Source organism: Orbicella faveolata, unplaced genomic scaffold, assembly GCF_042242905.1.
Source record: "Orbicella faveolata isolate gen_17 unplaced genomic scaffold, um_ofav_v1 contig_1, whole genome shotgun sequence".
NCBI classification, from domain to species: domain Eukaryota; kingdom Metazoa; phylum Cnidaria; class Anthozoa; order Scleractinia; family Merulinidae; genus Orbicella; species Orbicella faveolata.
This window is the reverse complement of record NW_028301536.1, coordinates 30,187,501-30,210,000: the sequence shown is the minus strand read 5'-3', so window position 1 is coordinate 30,210,000 and position 22,500 is coordinate 30,187,501. Positions and strand designations below refer to the sequence as shown.

Sequence of the window (22,500 nt, the reverse complement as noted above, 5' to 3'; positions counted from 1 at the left end):
GGCCCTCATTGCGCCATTTATCGCAGACATCGCGACGGCTTCCTTGACTAGTAATAAACAAAAGAGAAAAACTTTTAGTGCTAGCGGCGTCCAAGGCGGTCGATTTTTTATCTTCCAACCAGCGAAATACAACAATCCTAGGGGGTGTTAAAAACCTTTAAAAATCATATCTTATCGGCGCAATGAAGCCAAAACAAATTTCCCTCTTTGTACAAGAATCCTATCTTAAGAAGAGGGTCCGGATAGAGGTTAACTGATAATTGAGAATGGGGTCAATTCAATTAAATTCAATTAATTTACACATATTTTAGTGACATAAAATTCATTTAATTAACAAAAATACAAAATCAGAAGACAAATTATGTAACATAACAGTTTGCTATCAACTGAAAATAGAAAAATTATTCAGCAGATGGCATGCAGTCTGACATCTGAAACAATTTTCGGAGAGTTAAGAAATGGGCTGAAAACTGAGAAAAACCTGAAAATTCAACCGATAACTGAGAATTTATCACCCTCATTCAAATCTCCTTAGAACGTTTAAGCTGAGAGGCCAACCTTTTGAAGTTAATCAAGTTCGAAGTTTGGGAAAGAACTTTAAAAAAATTTCTACTGTTACCGAATGAACAAGGGCATGTACATTACGAAACAAGACCAACAAACGTGGCTCAAAACAAACCTGGGGCTCCTTTCTCGTCGCACCCGGAAAGCCTTAGCAAAATCTCAAACCTTATGTTTACAGGGCTGTTTTATTCATATAATTTTAATATAGTCAGAGGTTCTTGTCATGCAAGAATTTTCAGGAGTATACACTTCTCTGCTTTTAGATGCAGATTCAGAACTAAAAATGGCTTTGCGGGCGTGAAACGTTTCCGGGGCTTTCGAGAAACGGGGCCCCGGGGACAAATGCTGCTACGTACACGTGACGTGAAAGCTTTATGGTACAATTCCATTGCGCGACTACCTACCCTTGCGCCTTGTCCTTAAAATCGGAAGGATAGGAATATTTCCACATTCTAATCAGCTAACAATTAAAAACATAACAATAATAGAATTTTTACTCACGTAAGGACTTGTCAATGTCATAGACAAACACTCCATTGGGCCACAGTCGGTTTGAAATTGAACCTCTTGTCTGCCCAGGTGAGAACTTCATGTCACCTTCAACCAATTCGTCATCCCTGGTGTCGCCGTTCTCTGATCAGAAAATGATTGATATCAAGTGAAGCGCGGCTACTGAATAAACTGACTCTGATCAACAAGATATATTTCTTCGTCGTACAGTGTAGATACGTTTTCGTATAATGGCTTGAAATGTAACTGACGCATAGAGCTGTCCCGGATTAAAAGAAATTAACTTACTCTCCGTTTGGGGTTGAACGTAAATTTGAAGAAAAAATGCTTATAGGACCATAAAAATGTTTATAGGAAAATATGAAATTCCCTGAAAAACATAGCAGAATTGCCTGACGAAGAATGAACACAATAATTAAAACCTAGATTACAGGAAACACCACCAAACTTTCAAGAGCTTGACTTACAGAGTTTTGCTAAATCTAGGCTCTGCGAAATGTGAAATTTAATTCTTTCATCATTGAAAGTTTGCTTTCATAATTTCGAAACTTAAGTCCTTTTTAGTTATTATAGTTTCAAGTCAAGCAAAGGCTTATAGATTTTGGCAATGCTGATAACATAGTCATATTTTTACTTTTGATCAATAAATCCTCTTTAGTCTCCTTCAAACTGAAGTCTACTATCTTTGTTACGTTACAAATGGTTATATCTAATGATACGTTTCTTTGCGATGATACGAATCAGAAAGAATGGTCCAAGATTCCCCGGTTCATAGTGCATCAAAGGAGCTGATAACTCCTTGGCACAGTGGGCTTCATCGGTGCCTTTAATGCGCCATGCATGATACGAGTAATCTTGGATCATTGATACTAATCCAGGTCTTCCCAAATAAAAAAACGTTTCTTTGAAATGACCAGGATCAGAATCAGGATCAATGATCCAATACCACTCAGATCATGGTGCATCCAGGGAGCCGATGAAATCCACTGTGGACAAAGCGTTATCGGTTCCTTTGATTCACCATGGTCCGAGTAGATCACTCGCGTCGCTTTATCTCTCGCAGGGCATTCAGAATTTTTTCGGCTGCGTTTAAATTAAACGAAATAATATTAATCAGTTTTGTTTTTATTTTGTAAATGTTTCAACTATGAATTTCTGCTTTCAAACATTTTAATCCTTCTTACCTTCTGGAGATGATGCCAATGCTGAAACAAGCCAGAAAAAATTGAGTAACAACTTTGCCTTCATGGTGTACTCGTAGACGATGCGAAAATGGTATAAGTGATTTAATGGTGGAGAGTCTTGTTAAGTAGAAATTGAACTTGCTACATCTGCTTTAAATACAAACAACCATTAGCCATATTTATATTTTGACACTTGTGCTTTGTCCATTTTTTTAGTCTTAAGCACTTAATGACTGGCCCGAAAGAACCAGTGAGCTTTGTTTTACCCCAGATGCTCAATGTTCCGCGGGGAGAAGCGAGAAAAGTATTTGCTTGAAATTTGCTGCTCTTTCAAGGTGGACGTTCACGTTTTTTCCCTAGGAAGTTAGTGAGTTTTGACCCATGACACATGACACGTTCTCGTGCGATCGGAACACGTATTTGATTTGGGCGGTATAACAATATAATATGTTTAATTGCACTCTATAAACACCAGGTATTTAAAAACTTATTGTAAGTGGAACACCCTCGTTGATCCTAAATAAGTCAATTATTTGTAGTTGTTAGATTTAAAGAGCCATTTACACAACTGTATAAAAGCACCTTTGTAAGAAATATGTATTCTTTTGTTCTATTGATATATGGTCCATTCAATGTCACAGAAACTTCTTTGTATTCATAACTTTTAAGAGTTTTTGGCAATCCTTGATGCTAACTACAGTCTTGACAACAATTACCTATAAGTATTTTATTTGACTGTGAATTACCTTGGATTGTTTTTGTTGTTTTGATGTTTTGTGTTATGAAATATTTCGTTACACAGTTGTCCCAAACAACTTTGTAAAAATGGGTTTCTTTGTCTTAGTTATTATAACAAGTTGCGTCGAACATATTGTGAGGAGTAAAGCTTCCCTTAACATACCCAGTTTGTGTATTGCTACTTTCATTGCGTGGAGATTTCATTACACAGCTGGAACGAGAAAGCTCATTTGCAAGAAATAATTATGTTCAAGATATCACGTTTTCTTATACTGCAGAGTCATTTTATGTGGCTATTTAAGTTCTTTTTAAGTTATTCACTTTATTATAATCATCTCAATACCAACAAAATAAAATGCCATTTCTGAATTTCTGCTAGAAATGCAGTTTTCACGTGCACGTAAAAGTTAACCCAGCTGAATACGACTTCTTTTACTCTTTTAATTTACCAACTGGAACATTTTTCCATATCAACTTGGCAAATAAGAACAAAATTTGCCTGTATTACTCATAAAAATCCAGTTTAGCCAACCAACTACAGTATTTGAAGAAGAATGGTACATAAAAACAAATTGATCAATGACTTCTTTCAGCTGATAGCAGCGGAAAAGTTTGGGATATTCTGAAGCGGCGTATTTGATCATCTGTAAGTTTCTTTTTTTCTCGGGACAGCAATAACAAAGATTTAGCTATCAGAGATTCACAAGATAATTTCATTTTATTTCTTCAAAGAGCAAATGAAAACAAACTGGTCGCTGGTGTTAATTATATGTTTTTGTTATCACGCCTTATGTCTTCATGAATTGAGACTTATATCAAATTAGCCCAAACTTATCTTCCTAAATATATCTTAGAAAGATACTGAGAATAAGGATAATTTCATAAATACGAATTCCGAATAGGACCCTCACTTCTGGCATGACTGTGTTGTGTTTTGTTTTACCGTCATATTGCTTTTTCACCGACGGGAGAGGGGAGGGGAGGGGGAGGGTGTAAATGGGAGCAGGTGACCTCCCAGGCCAACCTGACACAAATCCGGGGATACCAATCAAAGGTGGCAAAGGGCTTGTAAGTTACACGTGATGAGGACAAAATTCGTCATTTCCGAGTTGACTTTTGCCTCTGTTTCAAAACGAGTCTTCGTGCGAAACCATTCATATGAAAGTGTGTTCCGCCTACAGGTTCATTTTCATGCAAATCAAACTCATTTTCATATGAAAGGTTTTGTGCAAAAACTCGTTTTGAAACAGAGGCACAAATTAAGTCGAAAATTGCCTATTAAGGTTACAGTATACCTTCAGATCGGCAATTTTCTTCAAATTTGGATTTTTGGTTCAAAGTAATGGTCGAAGAGTAATCTCTAATTTCTGAAAACAAAATTGAAAAAGACTTTATATTGGCGGAGAAATGGAGGTTTTACGTTATGGCCGGAAGTAAAAGTTCCCTCTTGATTGACAGCCCTATAACGTGTACGCAATCAACCGAAACTACATTCGCGGGAATATTACCGATATGGATACCATGAATTGGTAGGCTACTCAGTTAATCAGCATTGTTAATCCAAACATTTTTCGTATTAGGTGTAATTCTATTAAGTTATAAGTAAACATGGACCACGGAAAACTCTGTTTACCAGTTCGAAAAAGCGAAGAACGAATGAAAGCACATCAATGAGTGAAGAGGAGAAAGTTGGCCTCGCGGATGAAGCTATAGCTATCGTATCAAGCGGACAAAAAGATCGAGTCAAGAGAAGAGAAAGGTTCTGTAAAAATTTGGGAATTCGACAGCGATAACAGCGACGTTTACAGTGACTCTTTTGTTGAGCCCGATACCGATGAATCGTCCAACTCATTGAGATCCATGGGAATATTATCCATGCATATTTGCTCCACCGCGCTTTCTTTTGTTCAGTTTGTTCTCGTCGCCCAGCCACTCTAGCGTTCGTATCCTTTTTCGTCTTCCTCGTTTTGCCAGACCAGCTTCAGGAAAAACCGAGCTACAGAAAAATTATCTCTCCGCCTTGAGCGCATTGCGAAACACAAGGGGTTTTTTGGAGATTTCACCGCGAGTTAATGGTAGTAAATTTTCCTTTCGCTGATTGGCTCAGTGATCTGAGAACCCAATTGAAGGCGTTTGTGGGTGGAGTTTGTTTGCGAAGCAAGAGATTTTTATTAACGCTGTTTTCTCGAATAAATTTTTTCGCTTGAAGCAGACACTTTAAAGAGTTACAACTCAAAGGGGATTTGTTTGATTGTCCTCAAATTTGGACAGTAGCTAGATTAACATATAAAAAACAAAAACGTGTCTGCGAATTGTTTATTTCGAAATATTTTTTCTCCGAGAGCATTTTTTGTACGATCGCTTCACATTTTTTAAATCCTGTTTCGAAAATGTTCTGTAACTTTTTATTGCAATTGAATGTGGCAAAACGCAGACACGCTTTTTTAGCGCTTTTTGCCCTGAAACCGAGAAAAAAAATAAATTGGCGAAAAACAAAATTCGCTTTGACTTGTATCTTCCAAAAGATGATTAGGACGCTCGCATTTAGTGGCCGTGAAAAAATCGGCAGTTCATTTTATTTCAAAATTTTTGGCATGGCTTGATAGCCAGCTCTATAAGCTTTAATTTGATATAGGGCTTTAGGTAGCTACAGCTTAAACCGGACGTGCTACATCGCTTGGACGCGAGACACCCCTGAAGGTATACGGTAACCTTAAGTGTGGCGCGCGGAAAGCTACTCAGAGTGAAACGCTTAAAGTGAATTCATGAAAAAAAGATTTTAAAAGCAGCTAAAATTGTATGCGACGCGGCAATTTTGTTAAAATTCGTGCGTGAAACGGGATCACAACCAGAAATCCTGACAGTACAAGAATATCGATGCTACTCCAGAAAATACAAAGAAGGTTAAAAAACTTGGCCTGAAAGTCAATGGCAAGAGAAGACTTCATATTTTGCAAACAGGTGTTTGCAGTTTGGTCTTCAGCTAAGTTTATTATCGTTAAAAATGCAAGTCGTTCTTCGCACGGCATTGGAAGAAGTGAATATCGTGGATTCATCTTCAGCAGCATCAAGTGCTATTCAACCAAGCTTCTCCACAAATATTCAGGATTCTGGGATTAAATTGACGAAAAACAACAATTTTTTTTTCGAAATAACTATTATCCTATCCTAACTATTATCCTACCTCCCCGAACACGAGCAATCCATTACTGGAGCCAAATTAAGAAGCTTGGAAACTCAATCTGTTTCATATTTCTCACTTTTTACAATCTGATATGGTTTTTGGAATTGCAAATCCCTTTTCGTGAGTACTCAATGCCGTTTCCAGTCAGAAACGTTTTTCGACTTCAATTTCTTCCCTGTGAACGCGGTACATTGATGTCAGGACAGTATAGTTTTCCCAAAATGAGCATTGGTACCCTCCTTCCAGTTAATTAGCCCTTATCCCAATCCAGATTAAATCTATCTTTGAGGACGAGGGAAATGAAACGTGAAGTCAATTAAATGTTTCCAATGTTAACCATTGAAAAAGCATTATTCCCTTCGGTTACTTTTGAGTAATATGTTTCACTGAGCTCTTTGGTTCAGAAAAATTCGTTTCTTTCTCTGTAAGGATAAAACGATTTCAGTGTATTATACCACCGTGAGTTTTAGAATTTTAAAACACTACAAAAATATGATATATGCTGTTTTTAAAAGGTAGTATAATATATAATCAGAGATATTTTGTTTCATGGGATACTTAATTGATATTTTTAACTTGATATTTTGTTCAAAAGCAATAAAAATACATAAAACGGAGTGCTCATAAACATTTAGCAACTAGCGCACAAGTATTCGGTAACCTTTAAAAGGTAGCTTTACTATAAGTTTTTCTTATTTCATTAGCATCTGCGCGAGGCTCGTGTGTGTGGAACATCCAACTTTCGGAACCGTTTTATTTAAAAATGTCTACAATTTTCCATCCACTGTGTGGAATCCACTTTAATATTATTGCTCAGTCACAGTAGACATTTGTTGATAACATTCTTGTCTTTAAAGGTGATTTCTAGTCCGTACAGCGCAGTCTTAGCACCCTAATGTTTATAAGTAGTTGCGAAATGTTTGCATTTTGTGATGTCTTACATGAAACAAAACAAAAAACGTAATCAAACTCTCGAGAGAACGCAGTACGGACTGGAAATCATCTTTAAATTATTTTTTTTCTTTTGTCATAAAAAGTCTTACAATTCTATTCCTGAGATATATAATATATGTTTGATGATCTGATGGTTTGTTTCTATATCAGTCATTTTATTTTAACGGACTATTTGCCTAATTGAATATCAATTAATAATAATAATAATAATAATAATAATAATAATGGCATTTCGGGCACAGGGTGGCTCTTCGCCTGCCCGATGCTAACTAAATTTACAATTGTAAAATCATTTTAAGTTTTTACGGTTACTTGATAACAATTTCCTATTTCGTAATAACGGTATTTATTATTATTATATATATTTTTTATTGTCTCGATTGTTTCATGAAGACGTTCCCCCTAATTTATTACACGGCAAGAGCTCTATTGTCCAAGGTCCTTAAAGATTGTATGAAAACACCAAACCAAAATTTCCTGGTTGTTTCACTTTCCAGTTGCTTTATGCTTTGCTATTTTCAGGATAACTGTAAATCACATTAAGAAACAAAATATTCCACTTGCCAGTTAACTTTGGAAAGCAAATGAAGTCAAAGAAAGCTGGTCAAACAAATGATGCTATAAAGTAGTGCCCTCTTTCTTTTAACATCGCACAGACCTCGGTAGGCTGAGGTTGTCGGAAGCAAGTAACGTATTTATCATGAAGGTCGTGATTGTCTTTATTGCTGCCATAATTTTTGGAGCGTTGGGAGGTAAAAAAAAGAATATGCTAAATGTAGTCGCAATTATGATCGATTCTCCTTTTTCTTTTTTTGCTTTCATTATTTGACGCCTGATGTGTGCTTGACATCTGATGTGATTGCTTCGAATTTTGTTATCCCTTGTGAATTAAACAAAAAAACGTAACTTCTATTGTTAACGTGAATAACAACTTCGTTGTGTTTATATAGTATTTTAAATGTTAAAATTGTTCCCAAATTCAACATTTCTTGGCGAAAAGAATCGGTGAGTCTTTTTCTGGTTTATCAAGATGAAAATGTCTAAATAGCCTTTCATTTTGTCACCGTAAATTTTATGTTACCGCGTCGATTGTTTTTTACTATTATGTTACATTTTAAGTAAAAACAATGAATTTACCCTGTGTAATGAATTCTAGGAAACTCCGCTGAGGGTTTGACATGCAACTATTGCCATAGTTCCACGTCGATGGATGACTGCACTGAATCTCAAGAGGTCCAGCAGTGTTCGCATGGGGAAACACATTGTGGTGAAATGTACGCCCAGCCGAAAGACGTGGAGCTCTTTGTGAAAGCATGCATACCGGAAGACCTTTGCTCGACTTATTGCAAAGATGGATACAATGAAGAGGGGGGATTTAACTGCGAATTATACTGCTGTGAAGGAGACCTCTGTAACTGAGCATTGCTCTAAAAGTGTGCCCTAAAATGGCGCCGGTAAAATTTAGCTGTTAATAAATGGCAAACATTTAACAAGAGTTGACTCAGTAAAATAAAATTAAACTGCAATGTTATCTGTTATGCCTGTTACTTCAAGTGTGTTGTTATATCTTTCAAGAAAACCATAATTAATGCTAACCGACAGCTCAAAATAGAAGCGTTAACTTTGCTGCGATGTTCTGAGAGGTATCTCAGAACTTATGTGTATAATTATGTCAGTAGCAAAATATCAGTACTTCACAAACAATCATTACCTTTAAAGGCAATTTCTTTCGGAAAAGCAGTCCTGCTTGAGTTTTAGTACAACGCATCACAGTGCTGAAAACCCCTTTAAGGTGGTCTTATACCTTCAAAATATAAGTCTCCTTAAAACAACTCTGTGGGACAGTTTTGGTGCCACGTGAAGGACTTCGCAGTCTGACTTAAAAAGTGAACTTTTCCAGGTCACATGCCACAACAGTTAGTGAATAATTACCTTCTAAGTGTTGTTAAAAAGTGGTGTTCATTACAGTACGATAGCTTACTAATGAATGGTTCGAGAAGCATGGAATTAAGCTCATCCTGTCCATAAGCAAGTTGCCCAGGTTACAAACCTCATCAAACAGTGTTTTGGGGGGTTTTCTTTTTCGTGAAACTGAGAAAAAGCTCACTAATATTACCATAGTTAGTAGAGGGGAATAGTTATGAAACTCGGCAAACTTCAAAGGGTTAAACAATAGCGCGGCCTCCGATGTTGAACAAACCCGTCACGTGACTCTGACCGTGCAGAAGTTCATTCAAGATGGTGGACTGTACAGACGGTCTGTTCCTGTTGGGAGACGATTTTGAGGCCTTTTTGGACGTTTCGGAAGACACTGAAGAGGTAGAGGAACAATTTGCGCTTACAGTTAGAAATGTAAGTTGAAAAATGGTAATTTTGAGTCGAAATTTCGCATTACTGTTCTTAAATTTGCTACGCATAGTCTGCTCGACTCGTGTAAACAAACGAAATCCAGCAAATGCTCACGCAAATATTAAGCTTATATATTGCTTTCCTTCGATGAAAATCTCCTGTCGGACTCTTTTGAAACAAGGAATACTTATACAAAAGCTTCGAGAAAGCTCAAAGCTCCGAGATGTAGTGATTTATTTATATATTATTTTGAGGGGTAAACCTTGCAATTTATAGAGCTTCCTTCACAATACTCGAAAAAAGCCAACGTACAATTTCCACATTGAATTTTTGATGTTTAAACTATTTAGTAGTCTATTTGTTTTACAGTTATCATTTTTTGATGTCTTTGTAGAGGTACAGCTAAAAGAAGATAGAAATGAATTCTCTGCCATCAAAACAATCTATGAAGGATATACAAGAAAAGGAGACACAGAGAAGTTTTATGGCAAATATTATGCAACAGTTGCTGTTGCTTAATTCCCCTCTACTAACTATGATATTACTTAATAATTACTATATTACGTAAATAACATGGAAAACATTCCACAAATTGAAAATGTTTTCGTTTTATGACCTAAGTTATTGTGTTCTTACCAATCTCGAAAATTTGACAACATTCGCTTGAAACCCAGTGAATCGGGAAGATATCGTGTCCGAAATATTGGTGATCTGTTGATTTGGTCATTTTGAGAAAAAAGGCCTTAAAGTTTTACTTCGGTCTCCGAGAGCCCAAATTAGCCCTGTGAACAGAGGGGGGTGGGGGGGAAGAGGCAAGGGGAGGGGATAAATCGAAATTTTTTACAAAAACATTCCATGAAATACCCGAATACACACCAGTCATGGAAATGTTAACCAAGTATAAGTAGCGTATAAGATGGTAGAGGAAACAATGTTCAGGACATTGAGGCACAATTCTCATAAGTACGCATCTCTAAAGCTTTCCTGTAAAGTATCATTAAAATGTACTGAATGCAATCCATTTGGTGAGTCATTTTGGACTGTAAACAACCGTCGCTATGAGGGTTGCTACCAGTGTGCAGATTTCTTAATTTATAATGTTAATAGGACTGAGTGGAGTCCAATTCTGTCTGTAATCATACAGGTGATTATAACAAAATCGGACGACCGCGAAGCTGGAGTCCGATTTGTTAATCATGAGTATGATAACAGACTGAATTGGACGACACGATGACTTGCTACTAATTATTCATAACCATTACAATTTCCCACAAAAGTAAAAGTTTCATTTAAAAAATAGTCATTTTTAAATATCAAATTAAAAATGTGGAGAATAGCTTGCAAAATGGTTGTTAAGTTTCTTTCAAAACAGTCACCGGAGACTAAACCTCCACATTTTTCCGAAGTCAGACCTCGCGAATTGCAGGGTCCGAAATTGCGCTTTCCTGGTCGCCAATGCGACTAAAAATTTTGCACTGGCGACCAGAATTTCACAGCTAGTCGCCAGTGGGCGATTAACTATTTCAAACCACGATAATTACACAAACTTAGATTTTCAGCCAAATCGATTAAAATAAGATTCAAAGCCGCCCGCCAATTGGTCACTTACTTTTTACCTTTCCGCCGCTTTTGAAGTATGAAACCGATTTTCCTGTTATTATAACTCTACCACAACGTTTCACAGCTACGATCAGTGCGAAGCTTCGCCGCCATGTTTTTCCAGCGGTTTCCTATAAAATACGTATCGCGGGCGCAGAAGGCTACGTGCGTTCTTTCGCCATGAATATATCTTCTGGCGATGTGGTGTCCAAAGATGTCCTGAACTCTTTCCGTAATTTATTACAAAGTGGAGACGGAACATCCGCGAAGAAATTAGTGGAAGATTTCGATATTCAACATGGCGATCCGTCGATCGTCTTGACAGAACGCGAAAGGAACGATCGTTTTGCACATAGAGCAAAGAACCAAACGGCAGTTTTCAGTCGGGTACGTTTCTTCTCCAAAAGGTAGAGACAAGAGAAGGTATAAAATTGACTCGAAACATTTGGCAGTCGCACGAAACTGCGTATATGGCCGGCATTCGATTCGTTCGTCGTGGGGTTTCAGTGGCAGATGTATAAATAATCAGGGTGTTTGTATTTAATCTTATCGTGAGCGGAAAAATCGCCATCATTGCGGTCCCAAACGCGTTCTCTTCGTTCCGATTCTTAAAAGAAAAATTGGCGAGCAGAATTTTCCATCTGGCGACCAAAAATTTTGGTTTGTGTTTTTTGCGAAGGAAAAAGTTTATTGACACTTTGTGGCGACCACATTTTTCCATATGGCGACTGAAAAAAAAATTTCAGTTGCCAGTTGGCGCCTGCCTAAAAAAGTTAATTTCGGACCCTGAATTGGTTACTATAGTGATTGTAATCAATGTTGTGATTGGTGGATTTAGTGGAGAGGACTTAAAATGATTGGCTTATGTAACTGTGCGATTAGAGGTTTCCGATTACAGCCAACTGTCCGATTACACTATCCGATCACAACTTTGCAGTTTATGCACCAATCACATTTTCAGAAATTATAATTGTTATGATTAAAACGTTAATTTTTAAGTGATAAAAAAACCTAACAACATGAAGTTCGACAAGACTTTTCATCGGTTCTGCATTGCTAGGCTGCCGAGTATGGCGAATTCTCCTTCTTTTCTTGAGCAAATTACAGATCTAGAACTTTCGTTATTCCGCCACCATTTTGGATTAATTTGCACTAATTTACGTTATTTTCTGACTTTGCGAGAAATAGCGGAATTCAAGATGGTGGATCCAAGATGACTTGAAATGAAATCGTGAACGTCACCTAACTTAATAAGCCTCTTATAGATCAAAACAACGGTTATCAGTCACTGCCCCTCCTCCACCCTTGTAACACGGTGGGGGAATGCAAGCACAAGCGATTTTTATGTGATGAAATAATGGAACCATCGTATTTTGAAATAATCAGGAAAATAGAATTAACTAAAAAAACATTTTTTCTATGTGAGGCTACTATGAAATTCAGATTGCAGGCGGTCTTCGTTTTGCTCTTGATAATATTGGTTATCCAGAATAATTTCCAAGACTCATTGGAACCCTTCCAGATTGGGAGTCTATCTTTCAAAACGACGGAATCGAATCGTGAAGTCAAATAAATTTTTTCCACGAACTATTGAAAAAACATTTTTTTCCCCCTGCTGCTTTTGGGCAAAATATATGGCCTCTTGATTTGTATCATTTCCTGTGAGGATAAAGCGTTTTTCAGGTTTTTTTTGTTAAGCCACCACCTTGCATGATTATTAGAATTCTAAAAACAGCAAAAACATGATATATGCTTTTTTAAAATATATATCTATCTATATAATAAGTAATCAAATATTTTAGCATTTCATGGGGTACTTAATCGATGTTTGCATGGCGGTTTTGTTCACACGCCATAAAAAGACATAAAATTGAGTGCTCTTAAACATTCAGCAATTAAAGCAAAAGTATTTACCTTTCAAAAGAAGTTTTACTACAATTATTTCTTATTTCATTAGCATCTGCGCCCGGGCATCTGACCAAGGTTCATGTGAGTGGAACAACCGACTTTCGTCACCGTTTTGTTCCAAGGATGTCCAAAATTTTACACCCAGTTTGCGAAATCATTGCTCAATCACGGTAGATATTTCCTTATAACATTCTTCGTCTTTAATTTTTTTCTGTCTTTAAAGTCTTCGAACCCTTTTCTAGGATACGTAACAGATGTTTGACGATTTGACGATCATTTTAACGGACAATGTGCTTAATTGAATATCAATTGAAAATTAATTTCACTTTTTAGGTTTACATGATAACACTCTCCTATTTCGTAATAACCAATGTTATTTTTTATTGTTTCATGAAGACCTTCCCTCTAATTCATTGTAAGGCAGAAGCCGACTATGGTCCAAGGTCGTTCTATGAACAATTTGATTAAGAACACGATACGAAAATGTCCTGGTTATTCCACTTACCAGTTTGTTTTTTTTTATTTTCAGGATAACTGTCAATCACTCTAAGAAACAAAATATTCAACTAGTTGGTTAACTTTGGAAAGCAATTGAAGTCAAAGAAAGCTGCTCAAACAAATGTTTCAATAAAATGCACGCTTCGTTTCAACAGTGCACAGCTTGCAGTTGGCTGAAGTTGTTAGATTCAAACAACGCATTTATCATGAAGTTTGTGATTGTCTTTTTGGCTGCCATATTTTTTGGAGCGTTGGGAGGTAAAAAAGAACATGCTAAATGTAGATGCAATTATTATCGATTCTCTGTTTTACTTTCATTGGTTCAAATTTTATGAACACTTGACACCCGATGTAGTTACTCTGAATTCAAAACTCTTCATTCAGAAGCTATATATCATTTAATGCAGAACTGCTGCTTTTTCGTATCCCTTGTGAATTTTATAAAAAAAACTTTCCTTCTATTGTTAACATGAATAACAGCTTCGTTGTGTTTATAGTTTTATTGATGTAAAAATTGTTTCCCAAATTCAAAATGTTTGGAGGGGAAAGTATCACTTTGTCTTTTTCTGCTTTGTACTTGAAGATGAGGCATTTAATTGTGTTAAGTTTTCTTTTATATTTCTCGTTAAGTTCACAGTTTGAAGTGTTACGAGTGCCAAGCTTCTCCTTCACTTGATGACTGCTCATCGCAAGCAACACAAGTCACATGTCCTTCTTATCTCAATAACTGCGCCTCTCTGACTGTAAAGGTCGAAGCTGGTGGCGTATCGGGCCAAGCTCACGCGAAAGGTGCGCTTCTTTACTTTAATTCAGTATCTTAGTTTTCAATAGACCTTTCCCGTATTCCAACAAACAATAGCGCCGAGTCGAGGTTGGGATGAACAAAAATACAGCAAATGTATAAAAATGTCCACCCCAACCTCACTCTGGTGCTATTGTTCGTAGCACTTAAGTGGAATGCGGGAAAGTTATGTGTATAATATTTTTACCTTTATGAAGTCACCCTGAAGTAATCTCTCTCTTACATTGTTTCTTTTCATCGTTTTTGTCCAACAAAGCGTGCATGACAGACGATATATGCCAGGGAAGCCTCCCGGATGTCTGCAACCAAGAAGGATATGAATGTAACATTGAATGCTGTTCAACTGACTTGTGTAACAACGCGGTTGAGGGCGGAGGTGAAGGTGAAGGTAGGAAAAATTTTCTTGAGTTAAGTAAGATGCAGTGTAATGCCAGCTCGTGCTACGTGGCGCATGTCACATTTGCTTATCCAAAATGTACTAAAAACATCTCTTTTCTATTAAACATACTTCCTTGACATCTTGTAAGAAACTGTGGATCCATACCTTATTGGTTGGTATAAAGTAACAACTTTATTTAAGTTGGAATTCCTAACAGTTGGGAATTCGTGGCAGTTTCTGATTATCTGGTCGAAAGAAGCGTGGTGGCACATAAAGATCAAATAAATACGTTGGCTGGTGCAAGACCATTAGAACTGTAAAAAAAATTGGAGCCTAATATTGTTTCTGTTCCAGCATGGTACTGAAATATGGGGCTCCGCCTATTATTCCAAGTATCTCCGTCAACTAGACAGATTTCTTCAGCCTGCAGTTAAGTTCGGTTATTTGATACAGATCCCATCAAGAGCTGACATGATTGATACTAGCGATAGAGGCTACAGGGGACCAAGACTCTACAGGGCCACTGCATAGCCTGCTGCCTTCTACCCAAACTCATGAGAGAAGCCACAACTTCGTTCTGTTGCGGGTTACGACAAAGTGTTTTAAAAGAATTTTCAGAAATAGGCGCTTTTTTAACTTTATTAAATTACCCTCTTCATTTTAAACCATTTTTTACCGGGCAGTTTCGAATTAAATTTTATTTCAATATTTGCATTTTTACCTTTCATTTTACCAAACCTTTTTTATTGTAAATTCAAACGGATCCTTTGAATTTTAGTTTTTAACAAAGACCATTGGCATCATCATCATCATTATCATCATCATCATCATCATCATCATTATTATTATTATTATTATTATTATTATCGTTGTTAATATTTTTATTATGGTGCATGTTACGTACGTGTCCGATAGTAAAAAAATGAACGAGGCGTTGGCTTTTTATTGAAATAAGGAAAAACTGCGGGTTGTCATATTCAAAGTAGGTCTCAACAAATGAAGCTGAGAAAATGTCCTAACAGCCTTTCATTTTCTGTCACTCTGAATTATCATGTTACTGCATGGAGTTTTCATTATTATGTTACATGTCAATTAAAAACAATAAATTTACCCTGTGTAATGAATTCTAGGAAGCTCCGCTGAGGGTTTGTCATGCAACTATTGCTATAGTTCCACTTCGATGGATGACTGCACTGAATCTCAAGAGGTGGAGCAGTGTTCGTCCGACATGACACGTTGTGGTGAAATGTACGCCCAGAAGGGAGACGAGGACTTCTTTGTGAAGGCATGCATACCGGAAGAGCTTTGCTCGACTTACTGCAAAGATGGATACAATGAAGAGGGGGGATTTAATTGCGAATTATACTGCTGTGAAGGAGACTTCTGTAACTGAGCATTGCTTTAAAAGTGCACCTTAAAATGGCGCCGGTAAATTTAGGCTGATAATAAATGGTAAACATTTGTCAGGAAATAAAATCAGTTAAATCGCCATGTTATATGTGAAGCGTGTTATTATATCTTTCAAAAATCCATAGCTGACTGCTCAAAACACAACACAGTAAACTTTCTGGTAATGCTCTGAGAGATACCTATGTAGTTAAATATCCGTACCTTGCAAAAAATATTTGCCTTTTTAAGCAATTTCTCTCTCCATTGGTACTCAACATTGGTGTTGTCAAAATGCCTACTGGAATTAAAAATAAAGAAAGTGCGTAATATTAAAAAAGCGTTATTGCTAGTCTTAACTAACTCCCTGCTTTAGACAATCTTATTTGCTTTTTGTCTAACTGAGATAACTAAAGCTGTCCCGCCGGCGTCGATAGTAATACAGCCACTTCAGGCACCACGTACTGCTAATGAAGCCTTACAGCTGTTCAAGCAAATAGACCTATAAACGCAAATAGCAAAATTAATGATCATTAAAAGGTTTCTGATGGCATCCAAAAGAGGAAGGAAGCTGTATTCATCATGAAGTTTCTCACCACAACCCTTCTGTTCGTAGATCTCCTGCTCATTCAAAGTGGCCAGGAATAGTCATGATTTCTTTCTGAGGGAACTTGACCTTGTTTTAACGTTTCAAATGTTGATAAATTTTGTTAATGTAAAAATATAACCGCGTGCTTTTGACTTTGAGGTCGACATTAAACAGTGCGACTGTAAAGTGGCTCAATAGCGTAACGATTTATCGCGTACCGCGCGCTAGTGTTATGTTTTGAAAGCTGTTTTTGCATTCGTGTTAACACCCAGTCCTCTCAAACATAAGCAATGATGATATATCGATTTACTATCATCTCTATTAACATCTTGGATTTTAATCTTGAATTATAAATGTAAACTGGTGCGTTTATATGGCTTTATTTGTGATTTCCTTCGGTGAAATTTTCCAAATCTTTTATAGTACATTAAACCCGACGGGATACGAATTTTAAACACGAAACAAGTAGGGTTTGTAAAGGCAGTTTTTTTTAGATTTATACAAATTTATGTCATTTAGCGCTGCGGAGAAACTGGTCAGATAGACTTCCCTGAAAAGACCTCTGAAAAACGAGCTCCAACTAAAGTGAAGTATTTATTACCCATCTGCCAAATTTTGCGGAATTTTACCAAAGGAAACGCGAGAAAATTCCCTGCCAGTTTTGCCCAGTTGTGCTCATGTTGATGTCATAAAATATCGAAAAACACTGACGGTTTCCTTTGAGCGCGCGCAGATTACTTGAGCTTTCGTCCTAAGCGCGAGTGTGATCGTAAAACTATAGGGAGCTACCACCTTAAGGGAAAAGAAATTGTCAAGGAGCAATTTTGTTTTTAATTGTAAAATGTAAAGTCTGCATACGAGCCAAGTGGCCCACCAGGCCGGAGGTTATCCCGGTTTCCGTAGCATAAAGCGACTGGGCATATTTCTACTCCCTCCCTTTACGGGATGCTAGTCCATCGCAGGGTTACCACCCAGCATTAAATTCGCCGGTACCCATTTATACACCTGGGTGGAGAGAGGCACTGAGAGAGTAATGTGTCTTGCCCAAGAATACAACCCAATGTCCCCGGCCAAGGCTCGAACCCGGTTAAAAACATTGCTTTAAATAATCGAAGGGTTCGCAAAATCCGGATTCCACTCCAATGTTTCCTTACTACTTAAAATTTAATTTACCATCTTGATAAAAAAAGAGTAACAAACTGTTAAGGTTTCAAGTGTTACAGACAAAATTCAAGAGGCTGTCTCTGTAAGAACCGACCACTGATTTGTTACCTAGTCAATCACTAAAATAAGTTTATTACATTAAAAATTCCAGTTGAAGTTTTCTAGGATTGATTGAAGTTCGGTCCGCTCGACACAAGTTTCATGCCCGCCGAAACTGGAAAAATAGCACATATTGCTGGCGCTCTAAAAAAATTAATATTCGCTCAAAATTCCCAATTCTTTTTTTCAACTATAGATATATCATAGCAGTTTGTTTAGCCATGTTGCAATTATAATTCAATGTTGTTCCTTCAACGGTTAAAAGAAGATTTTCTACCCGTTAAATCGAGTTTTGAACCAAACGCGAAAATAGCTCTACTTTGAAGGCACGCTTTAAAAATGTGGCGCCTGTTTGAAACTGCTGAACTACATGAATAGAAAGTATAAAAATCCCTTAATTTAAAACAATAATAAAATTTGTCTGCCCACTAGGTTTTCAAAACTGACGACCGCTTAGTGTTCAGGAAATTTTGAAAATATTCCAGTGAGTAACTAACACACTCGCCTTCGACTTGTGTCGAGCGGACCGAACCTCAATCAATCCTAGAAAACTTCAACTGGAATTTTTGATGAAATAAAACCCATTTTAGCGATTGACTAGGAAAGGGCTTTGAAATCCCAGCTTATGAGAAAAATCGAATTTTCGAAGTAAAATCAGTGGTCGGTTCTTACAGAGACAGCCTCTTAATAGCCCAGAATTAATGCACATAAAATGCTACTGCCACGAAAAATCTTTTATTTATTTTCCGGTTTTTCTTAGGTTTATTTCATATGTGGTCCCAAATTTCTTGAATCAGAGTAATTTTTTTTGCAACTTGGAAACGCGACTCCCTAAAACAAGCGTCATAAAACAATAAAATCCCCTCCGCCACGACTGCTTGAACAACAAACCCGAGGAGCCCGCGAAATCACTTCAGCAGGTTTCGCTGCAACTTCATTGTCAAAAAACGCGACGCATGAGACAAAACGAAAAGCATTTGCATTTCCACTCTGCATACTAAATTAGACACATTTTGGGGTTTTAGTTGTGGTGTGTTTTGTGGGTTTAGTTCGTGTTATTGCGAGCGCCAAGTTACAGACAAATTTATCGGACTCAGATTTGGCACAATTGCTATTTGGGTGATGAAGTTTTGATATCCGGACAGATTAGAAAAACTGTGTTTTTTATCGGAGTAGTTAAGATAAGCAGTAGTTTTCCTTTCTTTTAAGATGATGAAAATGCTTGAAGCAAAAGTTTTGAAGACTGAATTGAACTAATCTTTTCGATAGATTTACCGAATCAAAACACTTTTTCGGAGTTTGCACTGTTTTTTCTAAAAACATTGATCATGCCAAACACAAGAAAACTGTTTGATTTCTTTTGTTGATGGCCTGATGAATCAGGTGATACTTGCAGTCTTCTGATTCTTGTTTTTCGGATATGTTATCCTACAAGTTTGGTAAATACCAAGAAACATTATTCCCCCTTTGTCGGTGGCTACTAGTGGTGGATATTTTCCTCGCCCATTTGCGGATAGGTCTATATATCCACCGCTAGCCACCTCCACGTGGGGAAATAATTGTAAATTATCACGAATTACGTGCCAAAAAATTGATTAAACAGACTTTCTGGAATGGACTTGTCTGTGACATTCGGTACCCTTCCAGTTAAGGAATCCTAATCTTAATCCAGATAACACAGACATAAACTCTTCAAAACTCAACGAGCGAAAAGTGAAGCCGATCAGTTTAATTTATCTGATAAACTGGTGCCATTGAAAACATTTTTTTTTTTCTTTCCCCTCTGTTGTCTTTGAGCCATATGTTAGCCTTTTGGTTTGCCAGTCATTCCAGAAAACGTGTTCACCTTTAAAGGATAAAGCGATATGTAGTGGTGCAGATTGCCAAAAAATATTTAGTTAAATGTACTGCATTGATTATTGAAATTCTAACAAAAAAAAGCAGCCAGCAAACGTGACTTTTAAAAAAACAAATCAGACTGTCGTCTCTCATGGGATCCTAGATTGTATTTACCCGGCGGTTTTGGTCAAAAGCAATTAAAGTACATAAAGCAAAGTGCTTATAAACATTAAGCAATTTACTCAGAAGTGTTTGCCTTTCAAAGGTAGCTGGAGTTTTCAGTTAGTTATTTGTTATCTGTTAGCAAGGCTGAGCGAGGCTCCTGGGAATGAAGCAATAGTCTGGTTGTTGATTCCGTAGCCCAATCACGGTAGATATTTCCTGATAACATTCTTTGTAAGTCTTTAGATTCTTTTCCTAGGATATATTTGCTTGTCAATTCTATGTTTTTTCCTTCTTCTTTTATCAATCATTTTGTTTGAACGGAAAATGTGCTTAATTAAATACCAATTGAAAATCAATTTAACTTTTTAAAGTTACCTGATACGGCTCTCCCATTTCTTAACAACGAATGTTATTTTTGATTTCCTTTAATTGTTGTATGTAGACGAAGGAAGGCATTCCCGCATGACAACGTTGGAGGTTTTCCTTCTCTTTGTAAACAAAACATAAAACAAACACAGTAGTTTTCTCTTTACGTACCCTGCATTTATCTGGACAATTCAAACACATTAAGTGACAAAATATTTAATTAACCTGCCTGACTTAACGTTGGAAAGCAATTGAGGGTAGAGAAAGCTTATCAAACAAATTTCACTATAAATTACCCCTTTCCTGTAACTCGCACAGACTTCGTTTGGCTGAGGGTGACGGATGCAATTTAACTATCCATCATGAAGTTTGTAATTGTCTTTTTAGCTGCCATACTTTTTGGAACGCTGACAGGTGAAAAAGATCGCTTTAAATGTATTTGCAATTATTATCGATTCTCCGTTTTTACTTTCATTGGGTCGATTTTTATGAGCACTTGACGTCTTATGCGCTTGCTCTGAATTCAAAGCTCTTCATTCACGAGCTTTATACCATTCAAACGTACAACTTTGATTTTTCGTATCCCTTGAGTATTTTACAAAGAAAAAAGTCCCTTCTATTGTTCACATGAGTAACAACTCCGTATTGTTTAAAGTATCATTTAAAATTAAAACTGTTTCTTAAATTCAACGTATTTTGCAAAAAGTATCATTTTGTCTCTTTCCCGCTTTGTAAAGATGAGGCAGATTTATAATTGAGTTGTGTCCATTGTTTCACATCCTAAACAAGTGCACAGTTTGGAGTGTTACCATTGCTCTGCTTCTGATACACTATATGAATGCAAATTACGAACGACTACGATCACATGTCCTGCGCATCGCAGTAACTGCGCCACTCTTGGTGTAAAGTACTACGAATATGGCTATTTAGCGGCTGAAGGCTACGGAAAAGGTGTGCTTTGTTTGTTTGTTTTGTTGTTCTTGTTGTTGTTTTTTTTCATTAGCAAAATTCACCAGATATTTATAATAGCAACTTATGTGTATTTCAGTATGTTTTTGTTCATGAAAATTCTCTAAATCACTCTCTGTTGTTACTTCTTTCTCTCGTTTTCGTCCAACAAAGGATGCATAACGGATTCCTTATGCGCACGAGGCAAACTAGACATCTGCTACCGATCTGGATATGAATGTGACATAGACTGTTGCTCAAGCGACTTGTGTAACGTCTAAAGTGATGTCGGAAGTGATGTTGAAGGTTGGAAAAATTGCTTTGAGACAGGCATGGTACAGGGTAATGTGTCCTCGTTTCAAGTGTCCCGTGTCGCCTTGGTTTATTCAAAATGGATTAAAATATATTTTTTCTCTGAACATCCTTTTGAGTTCTACATTCAGAGTATTTTTGAACAAAATGAAGTTGAGAAAATGCCCTAACAGCTCTTCCATGTTTTACTGTAAACTATTATGTACTGATTTTTTTTTTGTCGTCTTTTCATTATATCGTGTTTCAAGCAAAAACAATTATGAAAATATATAAGAGCCCCAGCCAGGATGAATCATGGTCAAATCTAAAGACGTTCTCCGGCTAAAAGTATTTAAAAAACCACAAGCTTTCGACCGTGTTAATTACGGTCATTCAGGCAAGAATTTTTAGCGCCTTTTACTATTTCGCCCGTTGACGACTGTAGTTAAGACAGTCGAAAGCTTTTATTTGTTTATATATACTTTTAGCCGGAGAACGTTTTAGATTTTGCCAAAAACAATTAATTTACTCCTTGTTCTGAATTCTAGGGAGTCAGTGCTGAGTGTTTGCTCGTGTGAAGCAGGGGGATTTGAATGCGAATTATACTGGTGTGAAGGAGATTTCTCCCTTAGCTGCACCTAAAAATGGCGCCAGTAAATTTAAGCTGTTAAACGGTAAACATGCATTTGACGGGAAATAAAAACTTGTCACATTGTACACGTCATGTTTTACGAAGTGTGTTAGTCATTATTTCCTTCAGGAAAACCATAACTGCCAGCTACAAAACAGACCCAGAAACGTTCCTGTCTTTCAGAGAAATATCCATGTACAAAACAATGGCCTCCATTTGGCGTCAAAATACGTTCGGATATTTGTCCGTGGGCATTATCTGTTCCTAGATGCGAACAGTGAGAAAACGAACTGAGGAAGACATGATGTCCAAAGACAAATATCCCAGTATGCTTTTAAAGTCAAATGGGGATA

The 22,500-nt window shown here is 37.0% G+C and overlaps 4 protein-coding genes across 4 annotated transcripts in view; 3 read left to right on the top strand and 1 right to left on the bottom strand.

Moving 5' to 3' along the window:
* Positions 1-2,370, bottom strand: part of LOC110053635 (astacin-like metalloprotease toxin 1) — an 11,785-nt gene extending 9,415 nt beyond the window's left edge. Inside the window, exons 1-3 of the mRNA XM_020759892.2 lie at positions 2,259-2,370; positions 1,066-1,197; positions 1-47 (exon numbers count right to left, since the gene is read on the bottom strand). The exon at positions 1-47 is cut by the window's left edge and continues 86 nt beyond it. Coding sequence (XP_020615551.2) covers positions 1-47; positions 1,066-1,197; positions 2,259-2,322 — 243 coding nt within the window. The 5' untranslated portion in view covers positions 2,323-2,370. The remainder of the gene's footprint in view (positions 48-1,065; positions 1,198-2,258) is intronic.
* A 5,415-nt stretch (positions 2,371-7,785) lies between these two features.
* Positions 7,786-8,665, top strand: LOC110053619 (uncharacterized). Its single transcript, XM_020759873.2, has 2 exons — positions 7,786-7,886; positions 8,291-8,665. Exons 1-2 carry the CDS (start codon positions 7,835-7,837, stop codon positions 8,551-8,553), a joined length of 315 nt encoding a protein of 104 aa, XP_020615532.2. The 5' UTR covers positions 7,786-7,834; the 3' UTR covers positions 8,554-8,665.
* Positions 8,666-9,355: 690 nt separating this feature from the next.
* On the top strand, positions 9,356-10,263 carry LOC149118725 (uncharacterized). Its single transcript, XM_089289866.1, has 2 exons — positions 9,356-9,486; positions 9,760-10,263. The coding sequence occupies exons 1-2, from the start codon at positions 9,373-9,375 to the stop codon at positions 10,000-10,002; spliced, it is 357 nt and encodes a 118-aa protein (XP_089145992.1). The 5' UTR covers positions 9,356-9,372; the 3' UTR covers positions 10,003-10,263.
* A 3,311-nt stretch (positions 10,264-13,574) lies between these two features.
* Positions 13,575-16,165, top strand: LOC110053629 (uncharacterized). The gene is made up of 4 exons (XM_020759883.2): positions 13,575-13,746; positions 14,119-14,277; positions 14,547-14,678; positions 15,800-16,165. The coding sequence occupies exons 1-4, from the start codon at positions 13,623-13,625 to the stop codon at positions 16,060-16,062; spliced, it is 678 nt and encodes a 225-aa protein (XP_020615542.1). The 5' UTR covers positions 13,575-13,622; the 3' UTR covers positions 16,063-16,165.
* The last annotated feature ends 6,335 nt before the right edge of the window (positions 16,166-22,500 follow it).

Excerpts from the sequence above, each read along its gene's own strand:
- LOC110053619 (XM_020759873.2), top strand. The coding sequence starts at position 7,835 with ATGAAGGTCGTGATTGTCTTTATTGCTGCCATAATTTTTGGAGCGTTG. Across the intron at positions 7,887-8,290 it reads AATTTTTGGAGCGTTGGGAG|GAAACTCCGCTGAGGGTTTG; the intron begins GTAAAAAAAAGA and ends AATGAATTCTAG.
- LOC149118725 (XM_089289866.1), top strand. The coding sequence starts at position 9,373 with ATGGTGGACTGTACAGACGGTCTGTTCCTGTTGGGAGACGATTTTGAG. Across the intron at positions 9,487-9,759 it reads TTGCGCTTACAGTTAGAAAT|AGCTTCCTTCACAATACTCG; the intron begins GTAAGTTGAAAA and ends TGCAATTTATAG.
- LOC110053629 (XM_020759883.2), top strand. The coding sequence starts at position 13,623 with ATGCACGCTTCGTTTCAACAGTGCACAGCTTGCAGTTGGCTGAAGTTG. Across the intron at positions 13,747-14,118 it reads ATTTTTTGGAGCGTTGGGAG|TTCACAGTTTGAAGTGTTAC; the intron begins GTAAAAAAGAAC and ends TTTCTCGTTAAG. Across the intron at positions 14,679-15,799 it reads GGGCGGAGGTGAAGGTGAAG|GAAGCTCCGCTGAGGGTTTG; the intron begins GTAGGAAAAATT and ends AATGAATTCTAG.